This window comes from Cervus elaphus, chromosome 13, assembly GCF_910594005.1.
Source record: "Cervus elaphus chromosome 13, mCerEla1.1, whole genome shotgun sequence".
Classification (NCBI taxonomy): domain Eukaryota; kingdom Metazoa; phylum Chordata; class Mammalia; order Artiodactyla; family Cervidae; genus Cervus; species Cervus elaphus.
In genome coordinates this window covers 50456522-50473919 of record NC_057827.1, presented here as the reverse complement: position 1 = coordinate 50473919, position 17398 = coordinate 50456522, and the positions used below count along the sequence as shown (strand labels likewise).

Here is a 17398-nt window from a genome sequence, read left to right as displayed (position 1 = left end):
CATCAAAGTCCTGGAAGCTGGGAAAAGCCCGGATGGTGTCCAGTGATACAGCAGGGAGGAAGGTAGGGTAGCCTCTTTACTGTCAGATAGTGTTGAAAGTCTTGGCTCTCCACTGACACTGTCATTAGAGAAGACATTGGGATAACCTGTTACAGTCATTCAAGAGTGGAAGTTTAGCTCCCTCCTCAGTCCTGGCTGGCAGAGGAGAGGACAAGGTCATAGGTTTTTCTGTGGTGCTCGACTAGAGTAGCACAGTTATTGTCTAAAAATTTTGTCTTGCTAGGCTGCCCCTTTCTTGATCCTTAGCTGAAGAGAGCAGGCTTTTGCTGGGGCTTTTTCTGTCTGTACCCACTGGCACATTCTTAGGTTGCCAGTCTCTTCAGCTCCTGGTGCAGTAGATCTGAGACAAAAAGAAAACCTAAGAACTTATCACTACGTGATCACTTGGATCCCAAAGTCCCCAACCAGCCTGCTTCTTTCTACCTTTTGGAGTCTTCCCCTGTTTGATTTATAAATAACATCTTGGGTTTCTATGTAGGTTTACTTAGCAGGAAGAAGAGGGAGAAGTATGTCTATTTCATCTTCCCTAAAGTTAACAGCAGGCATAAGTTTTATGATAAAACATTTGCTTGTGAGTTATTTGTTTATAAAGACCTGGGGACATGAATTCCCTCTTACCTGGGTCATTTTAAGTCATTTCTTCTTTTGAGTTATATGGCCAAAAAAAACCACACATGACAGAAGCAAGGATGGGTTGATTCCTTCCTCCTCAATTAACACCTGGAAGGAAGTCTCTAAACTTTATTCAGTCCCATATAATTAGAATGTATTTTGTGAGTGATAATATTGAATTCCTCAGTAAAACAAACAAAGGACCTTATAACATTTCCATCCGTCCTGCCATGGTATATGCTTACTGTTTAAGCCAGCAGTTCTCAGCTGGTTGGGAGGATGAGGGGGGCAGGAGGGGTGGTTATGCCCTTTTCCCCTGGTCTCATTTGGCAACATCTAGAGATATTTCAAGGAGAAGGCAATGGCACCCCACTCCTGTACTCCTGCCTGGAAAATCCCATGGATGGAGGAGCTTGGTAGGCTGCAGTCCATGGGGTCGCTAAGAGTCGGACGCGACCTACCGACTTCACTTTCACTTTTCACTTTCGCGCGTTGGAGAAGGAAATGGCAACCCACTCCAGTGTTCTTGCCTGGAGAATCCCAGGGACCAGAGAGCCTGGTGGGCTGACGTCTATGGGGTCGCACAGAGTTGGACACAACTGAAGTGACTTAGCAGCAGCAGAGATATTTCAATTGTTATGACTTGGTGGTAGGGAGGAGGATGAGAGGATCATACTACTGGCATCTACTGGGTAGAGGCCAAGGATAATTCTAAACATCCTACAATTATAGGACAGCCACCCACAATGAAGAATTATTCAAACCAAAAAGTTAAGTGCCAAGGTTAAGAAACCTTGATTTAGATGTTTGACCTACATTTGACAGCTGAGTTTAATCTTCAGGTCTTCTGAGCACCTTCTGGCCTATGTAATTGTTTGTGGAACTCTGAATGCGAGGTCTGGAAGGGCCCTGCCCGAGCTCTAAACAGAGACAGAACACCTTGCCAAGACTGTCTTATCCTCTGACTTCCCCTCAAGGGATTGGCTTCAAATTAAGATGTCTAAAGTGAACAACCATATCCCTTGCTTATTATGGACAGAATATTGTTTATATAAACTCCAAACGTTTAAAACAAGTGGCCTTATTATAATCGTAAGGATTTTTAGAATCATAATTTAGACACCACTTTTACTTGCATTTTCATTGCTATCCCTCACCTACCCAGTCACATCCATTTCAACAAATACCCCACTGTTCTCTTCTCACTCTAATAAAACTTCTGAGACCAAAATAATGCAAAGCTCCATCTTCTGGAATTGTTGGGGGGAAGGGGAGATGGGACACAGAGGCAAAAGCAAGAACATAGCTATACAAAAAATCAATACAATGGAAGGCAGGGATGGGACTAGGGCATTTGAAACTGGCCAAGTCTTGAAAGTCCCTTGAACTGCAAAGAGATCAAACCAGTCCATCCTAAAGGAAACCAACTCTGAATATTCATTGGAAGGACTGATGCTGAACCTGAACCTCCAATACTTTGGCCACCTGATGCGAAGAGCCAACTCATTGGAAAAGACCCTGATGGTGGGAAAGAATGAGAGCAGGAGGAGAAGGGGGCACAGAGAATTAGATGATTGGATGGCATCACCAAATCAATGGGTATGAGTTTGAGCAAGCTCTGGGTGATGGTGAAGACAGGGAAGCCTGGAGTGCTGCAATCCATGGGGTCACAAAGAGTCAGACATGACTTAGTGACTGAACAACAAAGTCTTACAATGTGAGGCTAGCTAGTGACGCTGGCTTCTGACCCTCATCCTCCAAACCACTCTCCTACATAAACCAATTCTGATAACTGAAGCACCAGAAAAGGATACACAAGAGAAATGGAATACCAGAAAGAACAGAATTCACTGTCCCAGGGCAGATTCATCATTGATACGCTCCCTTCTTATATTCTATTATATTTGAACCCTTCAAAATGCATTTTCTTTGTGGGCCCTTGCTCAAGTGTAACTTTCCCCAACTGTATAGGACCTCTGAGCTTGCTTCCAGTATAGACCCCTCTTCATGTCACACGCCTTGACCATGTTACAGAGTTCCTTCTCACAGGGGTGGGCAATAAGGCCTTTGTTCTCTCCGTTTGTGGGTATCCCTGATTCCTTTTTCTGTTAGATCCATTTCTGTTAGATCCACAGAAAACCAGAAGTACTCATTTTGAAACGGCCTGAACAGTCAGGCTGGTCTTGTTCAGTAACCGTAGGGAGGTGTGGATCTTAATTGAAAACATTTGTCCCACTCTGCCTACAAACATTAGGTCAAAGACGACACAGGGGACTCTTGTCCTTACACGTTTTTGTTTCCCTAATGGGCTTTAGAATCACATTCCTTAAATCACAGCCAAGAGTATATTCTGGGCTGAAACTATTTTAAAGACATAACGTGGCAGCCGTATTCTGTGTACTAACAAGAGGTTTGGCGCTGCAGCCAAGAAGAGTAATAGAATCTTCTTCCCTCCTAAGTGTCATTCTCATTACCATTCTCAAAAAAAAAAAAAAACTTCTTTCCTTTCCTCCTTCCCTCTTTCCCTCTCTCTGTGTATGGGACTCAGACTTCCCTATTATTATTTCTCCTTTGAATGTCCTTCTCTAGAACTAAGACTGTATAACGAACTAGGACCCTATCTAAATCTGCTCCCTGCTGGGGACACATCACAGTCAACAAAGAGGAGGTCCTGGCATGATTCCAGTCTCTTCTCTGGGGCATGACTGGCTGGGGTGGACACCCAGCTCTGTTCCGCCTTAGCTGCTGAACTGGGAGGCAATCCTTTTAAACTCACTAAGGCTAGGAAGCCTCTTATGTAAAACAGGGCTCTTATGGGTATCCACCTGATGGGCTTATCCTTGGGACCAATTATCACTTATAGTTCATATAACTGAGAAGACCTAGAAAGTAAATTTTTTAAACATATTTTAAGAGAATGATTTTCACTGAAAATGAACCAAAACACTTATAAATACAACTTATTAGTAATATATTGATCTTCTTAAGGTACAGATTCACTGTTAATAAACTGTACCAAAGACTGAGTCTTTCATATAAAACATCAATCAAATCAATACTAAATAATCACAAAGACTTTGAAAGGAAAGGTTACCAGTGATGTATTACTCAGGTCAAAGAACTAATGTTCTTTGGACTAGTTTTTGAAATATCCTCTCCATTATTTTCACTTTTTTAAAAGGATATACTCCCTCGATGGAAAATTCAGAGACCCTGATTAACAGCCTAGCGCTTTGTCTAGCTTTTCGAGCTTGTCTAGCTTAGAACACACGATATGCACGATTTTATGTCTGAATCCTGAAATGAAATTTATCCAGAAGAAATATGACCCCCGTTCTGGATCACCTACTTCCATTTTAATGTTGTAGTTCTGTCCAAGGACGCTCTGGATGAGCTCTTTGATGGTCTGGTCGGAGGCCAGCTGGGCCTCGGACTGCAGCGAGGCGATGATCTCCTCGATGGACTTGGGGATCGCACGCACTGGCTGCGGGGCCTGCGGGGCGGCCTCCCGGGAGTCGCTCGGCGGGATGCTCTCGCGGTCGGTTTTGGAAGCGGATACGGGGGCTTCCCGAGACTCGCCATCCGAGTCCTCGGGCAGGAAGCGGGCGTTAATCCTCACTCTCCTCCGCCGGCCGGCCGCCTCCGCGTCTCCCTCGTCGCTGAAAAGGGAGTCGGGCAGCCTCTCTCTGGCCTGGCCGACCTCGGAGAGCTGAGCCGGCTCCAGGCTCGGCACGCGCCCCCGGGCCGGATCAAGCACGGGCTTGGAGTCCGCCGGCGGGGGACGGTGCGCCCGGGCCTTCCCCGTGGGCACGCGCGGCGGCATCAGGACCACGGGTCTGGACGTGCCGGCCCTGGGCGCGATGACCGGCGGCTTCTGGGGCCGGTGCCGGAGGAACGCGGAGCTCCGCAAGTAGAAGTCCTGGGGGCGGAAGGGCCGGCCCTTCCCGGGAGCGACCACCTCCCTCCGGCCTAGGGGCCGGGGGGCGCCTTGGGGCGCCGGCTGCGGGAGGGTCGCAGTTGGGGGCACACGACCTTTAACCCGAGGGGAGCCTGATGGTTTTTGGGATCCGACGCGGGAAGCGCTCCCCTTCGCCCCATGCCGGGCCGGGTTGGGGACCCGGAGGCCAAAGACTGGGATTTCACCCACAGCTGGCTTGGCGGCCAACTTCTCCTTGATTCGGAGAAATTCCTTTTTGGTCTCCTTGCGAACCTTCTCCAGCTCTTTAAAGATGTACGATTCTTCTTTGTATTTCAGTCCAAAGTGCTTTGAAATCGTGGACATCTTGACTGATTTGTCCTGTGAAATAACAATAAATTTATATTTATATATATATACATATATATACATACACACATACATGAAAACTTCTATTGATAAATAAAATTCCAGTTCAAGAAAGCTTCTCATGGTAGAACGCTCACTGTGCTTAACTGAGGCACCAGTGGGCAGCATTCATTTATATCATTTTATATCATTTTAAATCCAACTACTGGATGAAAGTGAAAGAGGAGAGTGAAAAACTTGGCTTAAAGCTTAACATTCAGAAAATTAAGATCATGGCATCTGGTCCCATCACTTCATGGGAAATAGATGGGGAAACAGTGGAAAGAGTGTCAGACTTTATTTTTGGAGGGCTCCAAAATCACTGCAGATGGTGATTGCAGCCATGAAATTAAAAGACGCTTACTCCTTGGGAGGAAAGTTATGTCCAACCTAGATAGCATATTAAAAAGCAGAGACATTACTTTGCCAACAAAGGTCCGTCTAGTCAAGGTGATGGTTTTTTCCAGTGGTCATGTATGGATGTGAGAGCTGGACTGTGAAGAAAGCTGAGTGCCGAAGAATTGATGCTTTTGAACTGTGGTGTTGGAGGAGACTCTTGAGAGTCCCTTGGACTGTAAGGAGATCCAACCAGTCCATCCTAGAGGAGATCAGTCCTGGGTGTTCACTGGAAGGACTGATGCTGAAGCTGAAACTCCAATGCTTTGGCCACCTCATGCGAAGAGCTGACTCACTGGAAAAGACCCTGATGCTGGGAGGGATTGGGGGCAGGAGGAGAAGGGGACGACAGAGGATGAGATGACTGAATGACATCACCGACTCGAAGGACATGAGTTTGAATAAACTCCAGGAGTTGGTGATGGACAGGGAGGCCTGGCGTGCTGCGATTCATGGGGTCCCAAAGAGTCAGACACGACTAAGCGACTTAACTGAACTGAACTGAACTGGCCTTTTCACAGTAACAATGAAAAACTTTTAAATCAGTAAATTTTTACGGTGAAGATTTTCTGAAACTTCTATTGAGTGTATTTTAGTATTTCTCTCGACTGTACTGTAGTGTCCCATTTCCAGGCAAGAGGGACCACACTCCACATAGGCATAGTAAACCTAAAGTAATCCTGCCAAGAAGAGAGATCAGAGGTCAGTAGTAGCCTGGATCCTACTTGCAAGCATGCTTTTCAACTTCTCTGAGCTTTTCAGAAATATTAATTCATAGCCAACAATTTTAAGTTGAGAGATTTTCATATAAAAATTCAGATTTGCAGTTTCTCTGGGGGTGGGGGGGGGGGGGCGGGAATGAAGGCTCTGGCAATGCAAGGGCCAACCCCTACTCTTGTGGCAGGACAACAATTTCCCTTTCCCTCCTCCAGCTGGTCCGGGGTGTCTCCATTTCTTACCCAGCCCACTTGCCTCTACCTTTGACAGGAAACAGAGCAGGTGTAGGAAGGGAAAGAAATGAGTCATCACAAGCTAGGCTGCAGTGAGATCAGGAGGCCTTGAAAGTCAGATGTTTTTACTTTTTCTGTGGTCTACTGGAAACTATTCAAAAACATTTAACAGAAAAGTGGCTTGATAGGATCTAGGGCTTGGGGTGGGAGAAAGACGAAAGGTAGAGAGGGCAAGTAAGTGGAGGTGAGGCCTGAGGCCTAGGTTTGGTAACAGCAGAGTGAAAACACTCTATAAGGTAAAACTGGTAGGATCTGGCCAATGACTGGGAATAAATAAAATAGCAACTTTGAATCGCTTTGATAAAGTCTGGGTCATAACCAAGTGTGTAATAAAGCTGTTGCTATTCACTGAACTTTACACTTAAATGGTTTAAGATGGTAAATTTTATGTCAGGTATATTATCACAATTTAAAAAAAGTATGCTATTCAGCAGAGCCAGCCATCTATGATGACAGGTGAATTTTCAGATCTTGAGAGCTCTGAGATCATTATCGAAAGCCAGGATAACAAGAAATACAAATAGAGAAGGGCTGATGACATTCTTTGGTACTCACAGTTGGGAGGTGGGAAAAGTGAGAGCAATCACAGAGCTGGGAAAATGAGAAGTTTCCACAGAAGCCAAGGAGAAGAGAGTGTCAAGAAATAAGGGTAAAATAATGAAATAAAAGCAGAAAATAATAACAAAGAAATTAATTGATTTATTAGAAAACCCAAGGCCAAGATTCTTTGAAAATAAAATAATAAAGCAAAAATACCTCAGGAATACCATCATTACTTGCAAATGTGATTATTTACATAGAAAATCTAAGCACTAAAGAACTATTTATAATTATAATTGAGGTCTGCAAGGTATTTAAATTTTTAAAATTTATATAAAAAAAATCTTCCTTTATACCAAAATCAGGGTGGCAAAATTCCATGTATAATTTATTTGAAGGAGTAAATGTCTAGGAATAAACATAAGGAATGTGCTGAAACTGCATGAATGAAATGTTTTAATTTTAACTGAAGGACATAAAGGAAAGACTCCACTAAGTAGGCAGTTAATATTCCTTGGTAAGAAGACCAAATATTTTCATTTTATCAGATCTTCCCAAAATACTGTACTGGTTTAATCCCATCATAATCAAAATCGAAACATGATATTTTGAAATTTGAAAACTAATTCTGGATTTATTTGAAGTAATAAACAGGGTAGGTTGGCCACAATTTTGGAAAGAGAAATGAGGGAGTGTTGTCCTAATTAAAAACTCATATGGATGTAAGAATTAAAATGGAAACACTGCTGATACAATCAATATGTAGACTGAGTGAGCAAAATAATTAAGAATAATATGGGTAATATAATGGCAGCATTATATTGATGATAAAAGAATCATTTAATAGATTGTGCTAAGACAATTGGATGACTATGGTGGGGGGGATGAGGGGGTTTATCTCATTTTATGCCAAAATATAATGGGCTTCCCTGATGGCTCAGACTGTGAGGAATCCACCTGCAATGCAGGAGACCTGGGTTCAATCCTCAGACTAGGAAGACCCCCTGGAGAAGGAAATGGTTACCCATTCCAGTAGTCTTGCCTGGAGAATTCCATGGACAGAGGAGCCTGGCTGGGTACAGTCCATGTGGTCCCAAAGAGTCTAACATGACTAACACTTTCACTTTTTCATTTTTCACAATGGACTTAAGACAAATATGGAAAGAAACATTTTTCTTATGTTACTGTGCATTTCTTTGCTTACCAAGTACCCACATTTCTTGGTTGTTTCTTTTATATCAGCTCATAAAAGGGTTATTTTTACAATTGGATTTCTTCATTTATCATGCAGTCTGGGCTATATGAGAGTATGCCAAGGCTGTATATTGTCACCCTGCTTATTTAACTGGTATGCAGAGTATACATGTGAAATTCTGGGCTGGATGAAGCACAAGCTAGAATCAAGATTGGCGAGAGAATGAATATCAATAACCTCAGATATGCAGATGACATCACCCTTACGGCAGAAAGGGAAGAAGAACTAAAGAGCCTCTTGATGAAAGTGAATGAGGAGAGTGAAAAAGTTGGCTTAAAAGTCAACATTCAGAAAACTAAGATCATGGCATCTGGTCCCATCACATCATGGCAAATAGATGGGGAAACAATGGAAATGGTGAGACACTTTATCTTGGGGGTCTCAAAAATCACTGCAGATGGTGACTGCAGCCATGAAATTAAAAGACACTTCTCCTTGGAAGAAAAGCTATAACCAACCTAGACAGCATATTAAAAAGCAGAGATGTTACTTTACCAACAGAGGTCCATCTAGTCAAAGCTATGGTTTTTCCAGTAGTCATGTATGGATGTGAGAATTGGACTATAAAGAAGGCTGAGCACCAAAGAATTGATGCTTTTGAACTGTGGTGTTGGAGAAGACTCTTGAGAGTCCCTTGGACTGCAAGGAGATCCAGCCAGTCAATCCTAAAGGAAATCAATCCTGAATATTCATTGGAGGGACTGATGCTGAAGCTGAAGCGCCAATACTTTGGCCACCTGATGCAAAGAACTGACTCATTTGAAAGAACCCTGATGCTAGGAAAGACTGAAGGTGGGAGAAGGGGACGACAGAGGATGAGATGGTTGGATGGGTTGGATGGCATCACCAACGTGATGGACATGAGTTTGAGCAAGCTCCGGGAGTTTGTGATGGACAGGATTCCCTGGCATGCTGCAGTCCATGGGGTTGCAAAGGGTCAGACGAAACTGAGCAACTGAACTGAACTGAATGGGTTATATGAAGAAAACATCCTATTTAGCCTCTAAATATAGCCATATTGCTTTTAATCACTAAAATTGTCACTGCTGGTTCTCAAATCCAAGACCCCACTATATGACAGAGCTCTCATTTCGGAATCAGTAGGCTTTCTTTCTCCACCCAGTTCAACCACTGACTACACCTTGGACAACTTAATCCTATCAGTAACAAGATTTCTTATTAAAAAATGAAAATAATAATCTGTTGCCTCTTTTCCAAGCCATAGAATATGAACATTAGAAATGACTTCTAGTGCTTGCTTCGGCAGCACATATACTAAAATTAGAACGATACAGAGAAGATTAGCATGGCCCCTGCGCAAGGATGACATGCAAATTCATGAAGTGTTCCATATTTTTATCCATGGCTGATTCATGTCAATGTATGGCAAAAACCACTACAATATTGTAAAGTAATTAGCTTCCAACTAATAAAAATAAATGAAAAAATAAATAAATAAAGAGACATGGGAAAAAAAGAAACAAAAACAAATTCCCAAGCAAGGCAAAGTAGACCCTCCCCAACCGCAATAACCAGATGTTTTAGTCTTATGTCCTGCCTCCCCACCTGATCCACTTTCCAAGCTTTGCTCACACTACACTTCACCATCCTAAACTACCTGCCATTCCCCAAGCACACTCCATGCTTCCTGCCTCTCTGCCTGTGTGTATTCCACCTTCGACAGCTGAGGAGCCCTGTTGTGTTCTTCCTACGGTAGGAAAATACGTGTCATTTCTTTTCCCCATCCTCTTTCAGCAAAGTCCGCTTTGCTTTCTAGGCTTCCACAGCACCTTTAAGGAGCTCTAGGCAGTGTCTATTAAATTATATTTTAATTGTTTGTGTGCATTATTGGATTCTACCTGGTATACAGCTTATATCAATAAACACTTTATGAATTAAAAAAAAAAAAAAGAAATGACTTCTAAAGCCCTTAAGGAACTTTCCTCATTTAAAAAATTCTGTATAACCACCCTCATAGTATTGCGGCTGTTTATTGTTTGCACAGGTGGTAATATGCTCATCCTGACACCATCTGCATTACTTCCTACAAAAGACTGAAAGGTAGTAACTGGAACAGGGCACGGACTAGAAAGACATCAGTACCTGATGGGAGTCTGATTTGACTCTCTCAACTGCACTTCCCTTTTGTTTCTTAGTTCCTGCTTTGTATTCCTTTCCAACTTCTCTCAGGCCCTAGGTTTGCTATTGAAGTTTAACAAGTGGTCATTGTTTAACATTTCTCAGTACCTTCCCTAGAGTTCCACCTAGGAAAGTTGTTCTTTATTTGTAAAAATGAAACCGTGGGAAATGGAACTTCTATTGTGTTTTCAAGGAAGGTGGTATCCCAATGCAAATGGGCCAGGTCATCAAAGCCAGTGCTTTCATAGCCCCCATCCACCCCTTAACACTACGAAATATGTAAAATGATTTTTAAACATCCAATCTCATGGGAAAAAAACAAGTTCTCTTTTTTTGCTAGCAATTTATTTTTTTAAAAAAAGAGCCTAGTTCTGATTTGGAGATACTCAAGGAAAACTAATGTTGCTGTCCCAAAAGAAGGAAGTATTAAAATTAACATACCGTGTCACACCTGCTGCTCACAATCCAGGTTGACTCTTTACCCTACACTTTGAATGGGACAGAATGAGCAGTAATTTCGCCCTCCTCTTCCTTCCCAAGCATTGAAACTCTGCCTTTTCCTTACTCCTCTACCAGGATGTTCAATGCCTGAGCAGTGAAGTAGTCAGAGAGGCCAAGTGCCAGTCTTTTCTCCTTTCCCGCAAAGTCGGTCAGACATAAAAAGTGAGCTCCCAGCCCGAAAGAGCTAAAGGCCCAGGGAGGGCTGCCTGCCTGAATTCTCTAGACTCAGACAGGTTGCTCTCTGGTTCTGGCAGGTTTGGTTGTTCCTCCTGTTAGAACAGAAGATCCAGAACTCTGCTCTAGACTCTAAAGCAGAAATAAATAAAGCAGACTACCAGATGACTTGCTTCCAAGCCACATGAACACTTCACACAGGGCAAGGAGTCTTAGTCCAGCAGAGTATTACCTGGGGAAATGAGCCAAAGCTCCAGCTGGTTATTGGAATTACTTGTCCTTGACCACCTCCTACAAATAGTCACCTATATATCAGCACCTCGGTGGGAACAGTGACCCATTAAGGATAAGATTTAAGTTGAGTTCATAGCCAAATATCTCAACTCAGTTCCTAAATTTCACACCAGCATCAACTCACAATACACAGCACCAAAGTTCCAAAAGAAATGTCCAAAGACAGCCTATCTCATCTAGTAAAATCTTCAGTATTGCAAGGAACATAGAAGTATTCTGAAAATCATATTGGCTTTTGAAATATCACTGGTAGGAATGAGATCTGTCTGCCCACTGATAATAATTTATTAAGAAGTCCAAAAGGAAATGTACAAATATTTTAACAATTTTGCTAAGAAATGGGATAATAGCAATTTTTTCTATTATCCCACACTTTCTATAATACATGCTTTCCTGCCTTTAATCCTAGTAATATCAATAATAATAACTGATACATATCATGTTGGTTAAAAATGATAGAGAAAATAGAGAAATGCTGTCTTCAAGCTCCAAAAAGATATTTTTCTAAACTATTCAGAGGCTTCTCTGGTAGTTCAGCTAGTAAAGAATCTGCCTGCAATGCAGGAGACTCAGGTTTGATTCCTGAGTGGGGAAGATCCCCTGGAGAAGGGTAGGGCTACCCACTCCAGTATTCTTAGGCTCACAGAAATTTCAGTGACTATAAAAGCTTAACTTATTTAACTCTTTATAACCAGTACCTAGAGTATGTCCATATCCCTTGTGAATACTCATACATACATACAAAATATATATATATACATAAATACATAATAGGCAATAGAACAGCAAAAAGCTCTTTCTGCCTGTTTTTCCTCTCCATGTTTTATCTTCTCTTGCTGGACTTCTGGCCAGAAGAATTAGAGAAAAGAGTCCAGACAACAACCACCACTGTGGAGTGAGAGAGAAATTCCAGAGGAAAGAGAGTCAGAGAAGTTAATCCCCCAATTCTGTGTCTAAACACCATACAAGTCTAGACTGACTTCTGAACCATGCACATGTGGGACAAACTCAAAGCTCAATAACAGTTACTAGAACATATTGTGCTGATTAAAAATCATATAGGAAATAGAAGCAAAGGTTTAAAGAGCTGAACTGAGATTTAGCTGAACTTAACCTCCAATCTTGAGAAACCTATATGCAGGTCAGGAAGCAACAGTTAGAACTGGACATGGAACAACAGACTGGTTCCAAATAGGAAAAGGAGTACATCAAGGCTGTATATTGTCACCCTGCTTATTTATTTAACTTATATGCAGAGTACATCATGAGAAACGCTGGGCTGGAGGAAGCACAAGCTGGAATCAAGATTGTCGGGAGAAATATCAATAACCTCAGATATGCCAATGACACCACCCTTATGGCAGAAAGTGAAGAGGAACTAAAAAGCCTCTTGATGAAAGTGAAAGAGGAGAGTGAAAAACTTGGCTTAAAGCTCAACATTCCGAAAATTAAGATCATGGCATCTGGTCCCATCACTGCGTGGGAAATAGATGGGGAAACAGTGGAAACAGTGTCAGACTTTATTTTGGGGGGCTCCAAAATCACTGCAGATGGTGATTGCAGCCATGAAATTAAAAGACGCTTACTCCTTGGAAGGAAAGTTATGACCAACCTAGATAGCATATTGAAAAACAGAGACATTACTTTGCCAACAGAGGTCCGTCTAGTCAAAGCTATGGTTTTTCCAGTGGTCATGTATGGATGTGAGAGCTGGACTGTGAAGAAAGCTGAGTGCCGAAGAATTGATGCTTTTGAACTGTGGTGTTGGAGGAGACTCTTGAGAGTCCCTTGGACTGTAAGGAGATCCAACCAGTCCATCCTAGAGGAGATCAGTCCTGGGTGTTCACTGGAAGGACTGATGCTGAAGCTGAAACTCCAATACTTTGGCCACCTCATGCGAAGAGCTGACTCATTGGAAAAGACCCTGATGCTGGGAGGGATTGGGGGCAGGAGGAGAAGGGGACGACAGAGGATGAGATGACTGAATGGCATCACCGACTCGATGGACATGAGTTTGAGTAAACTCCGGGAGGTGGTAATGGACAGGGAGGCCTCAGTCAGTCAGTTAGTTCAGTCACTTAGTCGTGTCTGACTCTCTGCGACCCCATGAATCGCAGCACGCCAAGCTGAAAATAGTATTTTCACTATTATTTAATCTAAAATGTTTTCTAAATGAAAATTAAATGAAGTGAAAAAAGTAAATGAAAATGAAAAAAGTAAACCTTCTTCAGAGAGCTACAAGAGAACCCAGAGTTTACAGAAACATTCACAGTATCCAGGATATAACAAGAAAATACTTGGCATAAAAAGATCCAGGAAAATGTGACCCAATGTCAAGGGCAAAAATAATTAACTGATGCCAGTCCAGAGATGACCCAGAGGTTGAAATTATTAAACAAGGACTTCATAGTAACTATTATAACTATACTCAATGAAGTAAAGGAAAATATGTTAAAGAGGGATAAAAAGACAAAATCTTAGCAGAGAAATAAAGAAATAGAAATTTTATATCTGAAAAAATATAACATTGTCAATAAAAATTTGACTGGTGGAGTGGGGATGTTAGAGAAAGAGTCAGTAAACTAGAAGATAAATTAACAGAAATTATCCAATATTTAAAAGAGAGAGAAAAAAGTTTGAGAAAAAGAAGTCCTCAGAGTCTGTGAGAAAATATCAAAAACTCTAACATATGGATTATTTGTAGCCCAAAAGGAGGGAGGAGAATGGGGTGGAAAAAATATTTGAAGAAATGATGTCTGTGAACATCCCAAATTTGGAGAAATACATAAATTTATAGATTCAAAAAGTTTATAACAAAGAGGCTTTCATTATTCCAAGCTAGATAAAGAAAATTACATGTAAGCTGCTGGGAACCAAACACAAACATAAAATACTGAAGGAAACAGAAAAACAACACATTAATTAAAGGGAAATAATTCAAATGACCATGAACTTCCCACCAAACACCCCCGAGACCGCAGGAAAGTGAAAGAATATTCGTAGCATGCTAAAAGACAAAAAAAGTGCCAACCCAGAATTAGATATCTAGCAAGCAAATTCTTTTAAAAAATGAAGACACAACTAAGATACAGAAAAACAGATAATAACTCACCAGCAGACTAAAACTGTAACAAATGCTAAAGAAAGTTTTACACTGAAGGAAAATTGTATCAGTGGAAAATCAAATTCTACAGGAATGAATGCATGAAGATCAGAAATGGCAAATATCTGTGTACATTTAACAAGCCATCTTTGTATACACATTACAACATTGTCTTGTGGAGTATCTGTATACGTAGATGTAATGCATATGACAACACTAAAGAGACTGGAATGGGGGTGGGTAAGGAAACTGGAGCTTCCCTCATGACTCAGACCGTAAAGAATCTGCCTGCAATGCAAGAGACCCAGCTTCAATCCCTGGGTTGGGAAGATCCCTTGGAGAAGGGAATGGCTACCCACCCAGCATTCTTGCCTGAAGAATTCCATGGACAGAGGAGCCTGATGGGCTTCAGTCCATGGGGTCACCAAGAATCAGACACCACTGAGCAGCTAATCAGGGAACTATGGCTGTTAATATTTCTGCACTTTATGTGAACTAGTTCAATATTAACTCTAGACCATGAAATATTAAGGGTATATATTGTAATTCCTTGTTGTTGTTGAGTCACTAAGCATGTCCACCTCTTTGCAACCCCATGAACTGCTGCACGCTAGGCTTCCCTATCCTTCACTATCTCCTGGAGTTTGCTCAAACTCATGTCCACTGAGTCGGTGATACCATCCAACCTCTCTGTTGGATGATACGATCCAACCAATCCTCTGTTGCCCCTTCTCCTCTTGCCCTCAATCTTTCCGAGCATCAGGTGGCCAAAGTATTGTAACTCCTAGAGAAACACTTTTTTTTTGGCCACACTGTATGACTTGCAGGATCTTAGTTCCCTGACCAGGGACTGAACCCAGGCCACCCCAGTGAAAAGGTCGAGTCCTAACCACTGGACCACCAGAGAATTCCCGCAAGACACACTTTTTTAAAGTAATACAAAAATGTGTAATAAAAAGTTAATAGATAATAAAACAATACAAAAAATTATTGAATCTTAGGAAATATTTTAGAGTAAGTAATAGTGAAAATACAGTGATATCAATGTGTGGGACACAGCTAAAGCACTGTTTAGAAGGAAAAGTACCGTTTAAATGCTTAAATCAAAAAGAAAAATAGGTTTAAAATCAATAACCTAAGTTTCTACTTTAAGAATCTAGAAAAAGAGGAGTAAAGTATACACAAAGTAAACAATAGAAGCCAGAAAAATAATTGAGAAAATTAAGAAAACCAAGAGCTGGTTCTTAAAAAACAAATTCAATAAAATTTTTTAATTTTGAAAAGAATAATATTTTGAAATATACTTGAAATATATATTTGAAATATATTTGAAATATTTTGAAAAGAATAATATATCCTAATCACATAGTTTACCCCACAGTTGAAAAATTGATTTAACATTAAAAATCAATATAATTCACAACATTAACAAAGTAAGAGAGAAAAAAACATATGATCATTTAAATAGATAATGGAAAATCACATGACAAAATTCAACACTTTTTGTGATAAAAATAATAACTCTAGGAAAGCTATGAAGCATAGTGAATATTCTCAATCTGATTAAGAGAAATTTTTAAAAACTTGCAGCTAATATTTTATTTTTGCTTTCCCCCTAAAGCTGAGAGCTAGGCAAAAATGCCTCAACTCTTACTATATCTATTCAATGTTGTATTGGAGGTACTTGTGATTGCAACATGGCAGGGAAAAGGAATAAAAACTCAAAAGGAGAGACCTCCCTGGTGGTCCAGTGGTTAAGAATCTGTCTTGCAAAGCAGGGGATGCAGGTCTGATCCCTGGTTGGGGAACTAAGATCCCTCAGTGCCAGCGGAGCAGCTAAGCTGGTGGGCTACAACTACTGAGCCCACATCTCTGGAGCATGCGTGCCACAACTAGAGAATCCACGCAAAGATCCCAAATGAGGCAGGAAAGACTCTGCATGCCACAAGTAAGACTCAACACAGCCAAAATCAATCAATAAATATTTTTTTTAAAAAACTGAAAAGGAAAAAGTATAACTGTCCCTATTTGCAGATGATGTGATTTCAATGTTAAAAATCTCAAGGAATCCACAAAACAATTACTAGTACTAATGAATGAATTATCTAGGTTGGACAATACAAGGTTAATATACAAACTCAATAGCATTTTTATATCCTAACATCAAACAATTGGGAAAAAACACATAAAGTACTTAGGAGTTAATCTAACAAAATATGTCCAAAATCTCTACACTGAAAATTACAAAACACTGCCAAGGGAAATTAATTAACATAAATTTAGGGACCATGATCATAAACTGCAAGACAATATTGTTAAAATGGCAATTCTCCCCAAATAGATCTATAGATTTCATGCCTTCCCAATCAAAATTATAGCAGACATTTTTTCTAGAAATTACAAACTTATTCTAAATTGTATTCACAAATTCAAATGTTTTAAAATAGCTAAATTGATTTTTTAAAAGAAAAAGGTAGACTTACACTACTCAGTTTCAAAACTTACTATTTACTGCAGTAATGAAGACAATGCCTGCCTGCTAAGTCCCTTCAGTTATGTCTGACTCTGTGCAACCCTATGGGCTGTAGCCTGCCAGACTCTGTCCAAGGAATTCTCCAGGCAAGAATACTGGAGTGGGTTGCTGTTCCAGCCTCGGGGGGATCTTTCCTACCCAGAGATCAAACCCTTGACTCAACATCTCCTGCATTGGCAGGTGGGTTTTTTACCACCAGCGCCAACTGGGAAGCTCAATCACGACAAAGGCCATGGCGAATCATTATGCTGAGTAAAGGAACCCAGATACGATGGATGCTTTCATTTATACAAACTAGCAGAAAATGCAACTGCTTCTAAGATATTACACAGCAGGTCAGTAGTTCAAGGCGGCAGGAGAGGGTGAACGCAGGGCTAGATAGCAAAGGCAGCAGAGATATGAAAAAGGTTCTGTTATCTTGATTGTAGTAGTTGCTTGAAAAGTGTTTGCAGCTATC

The 17398-nt window shown here is 41.1% G+C and overlaps 1 protein-coding gene and 1 non-coding gene across 2 annotated transcripts in view; one reads left to right on the top strand and one right to left on the bottom strand.

The window, feature by feature from the left end:
• The window catches only part of TTC6 (tetratricopeptide repeat domain 6), a 175400-nt gene extending 170446 nt beyond the window's left edge, over window positions 1-4954 (bottom strand). Inside the window, exon 1 of the mRNA XM_043921932.1 lies at window positions 4022-4954. Coding sequence (XP_043777867.1) covers window positions 4022-4954 — 933 coding nt within the window. The remainder of the gene's footprint in view (window positions 1-4021) is intronic.
• A 4494-nt stretch (window positions 4955-9448) lies between these two features.
• LOC122707291 lies at window positions 9449-9555 on the top strand. The gene has a single exon (XR_006344803.1). It is a non-coding gene; the product is annotated as a U6 spliceosomal RNA (small nuclear RNA).
• Window positions 9556-17398: the final 7843 nt, after the last annotated feature.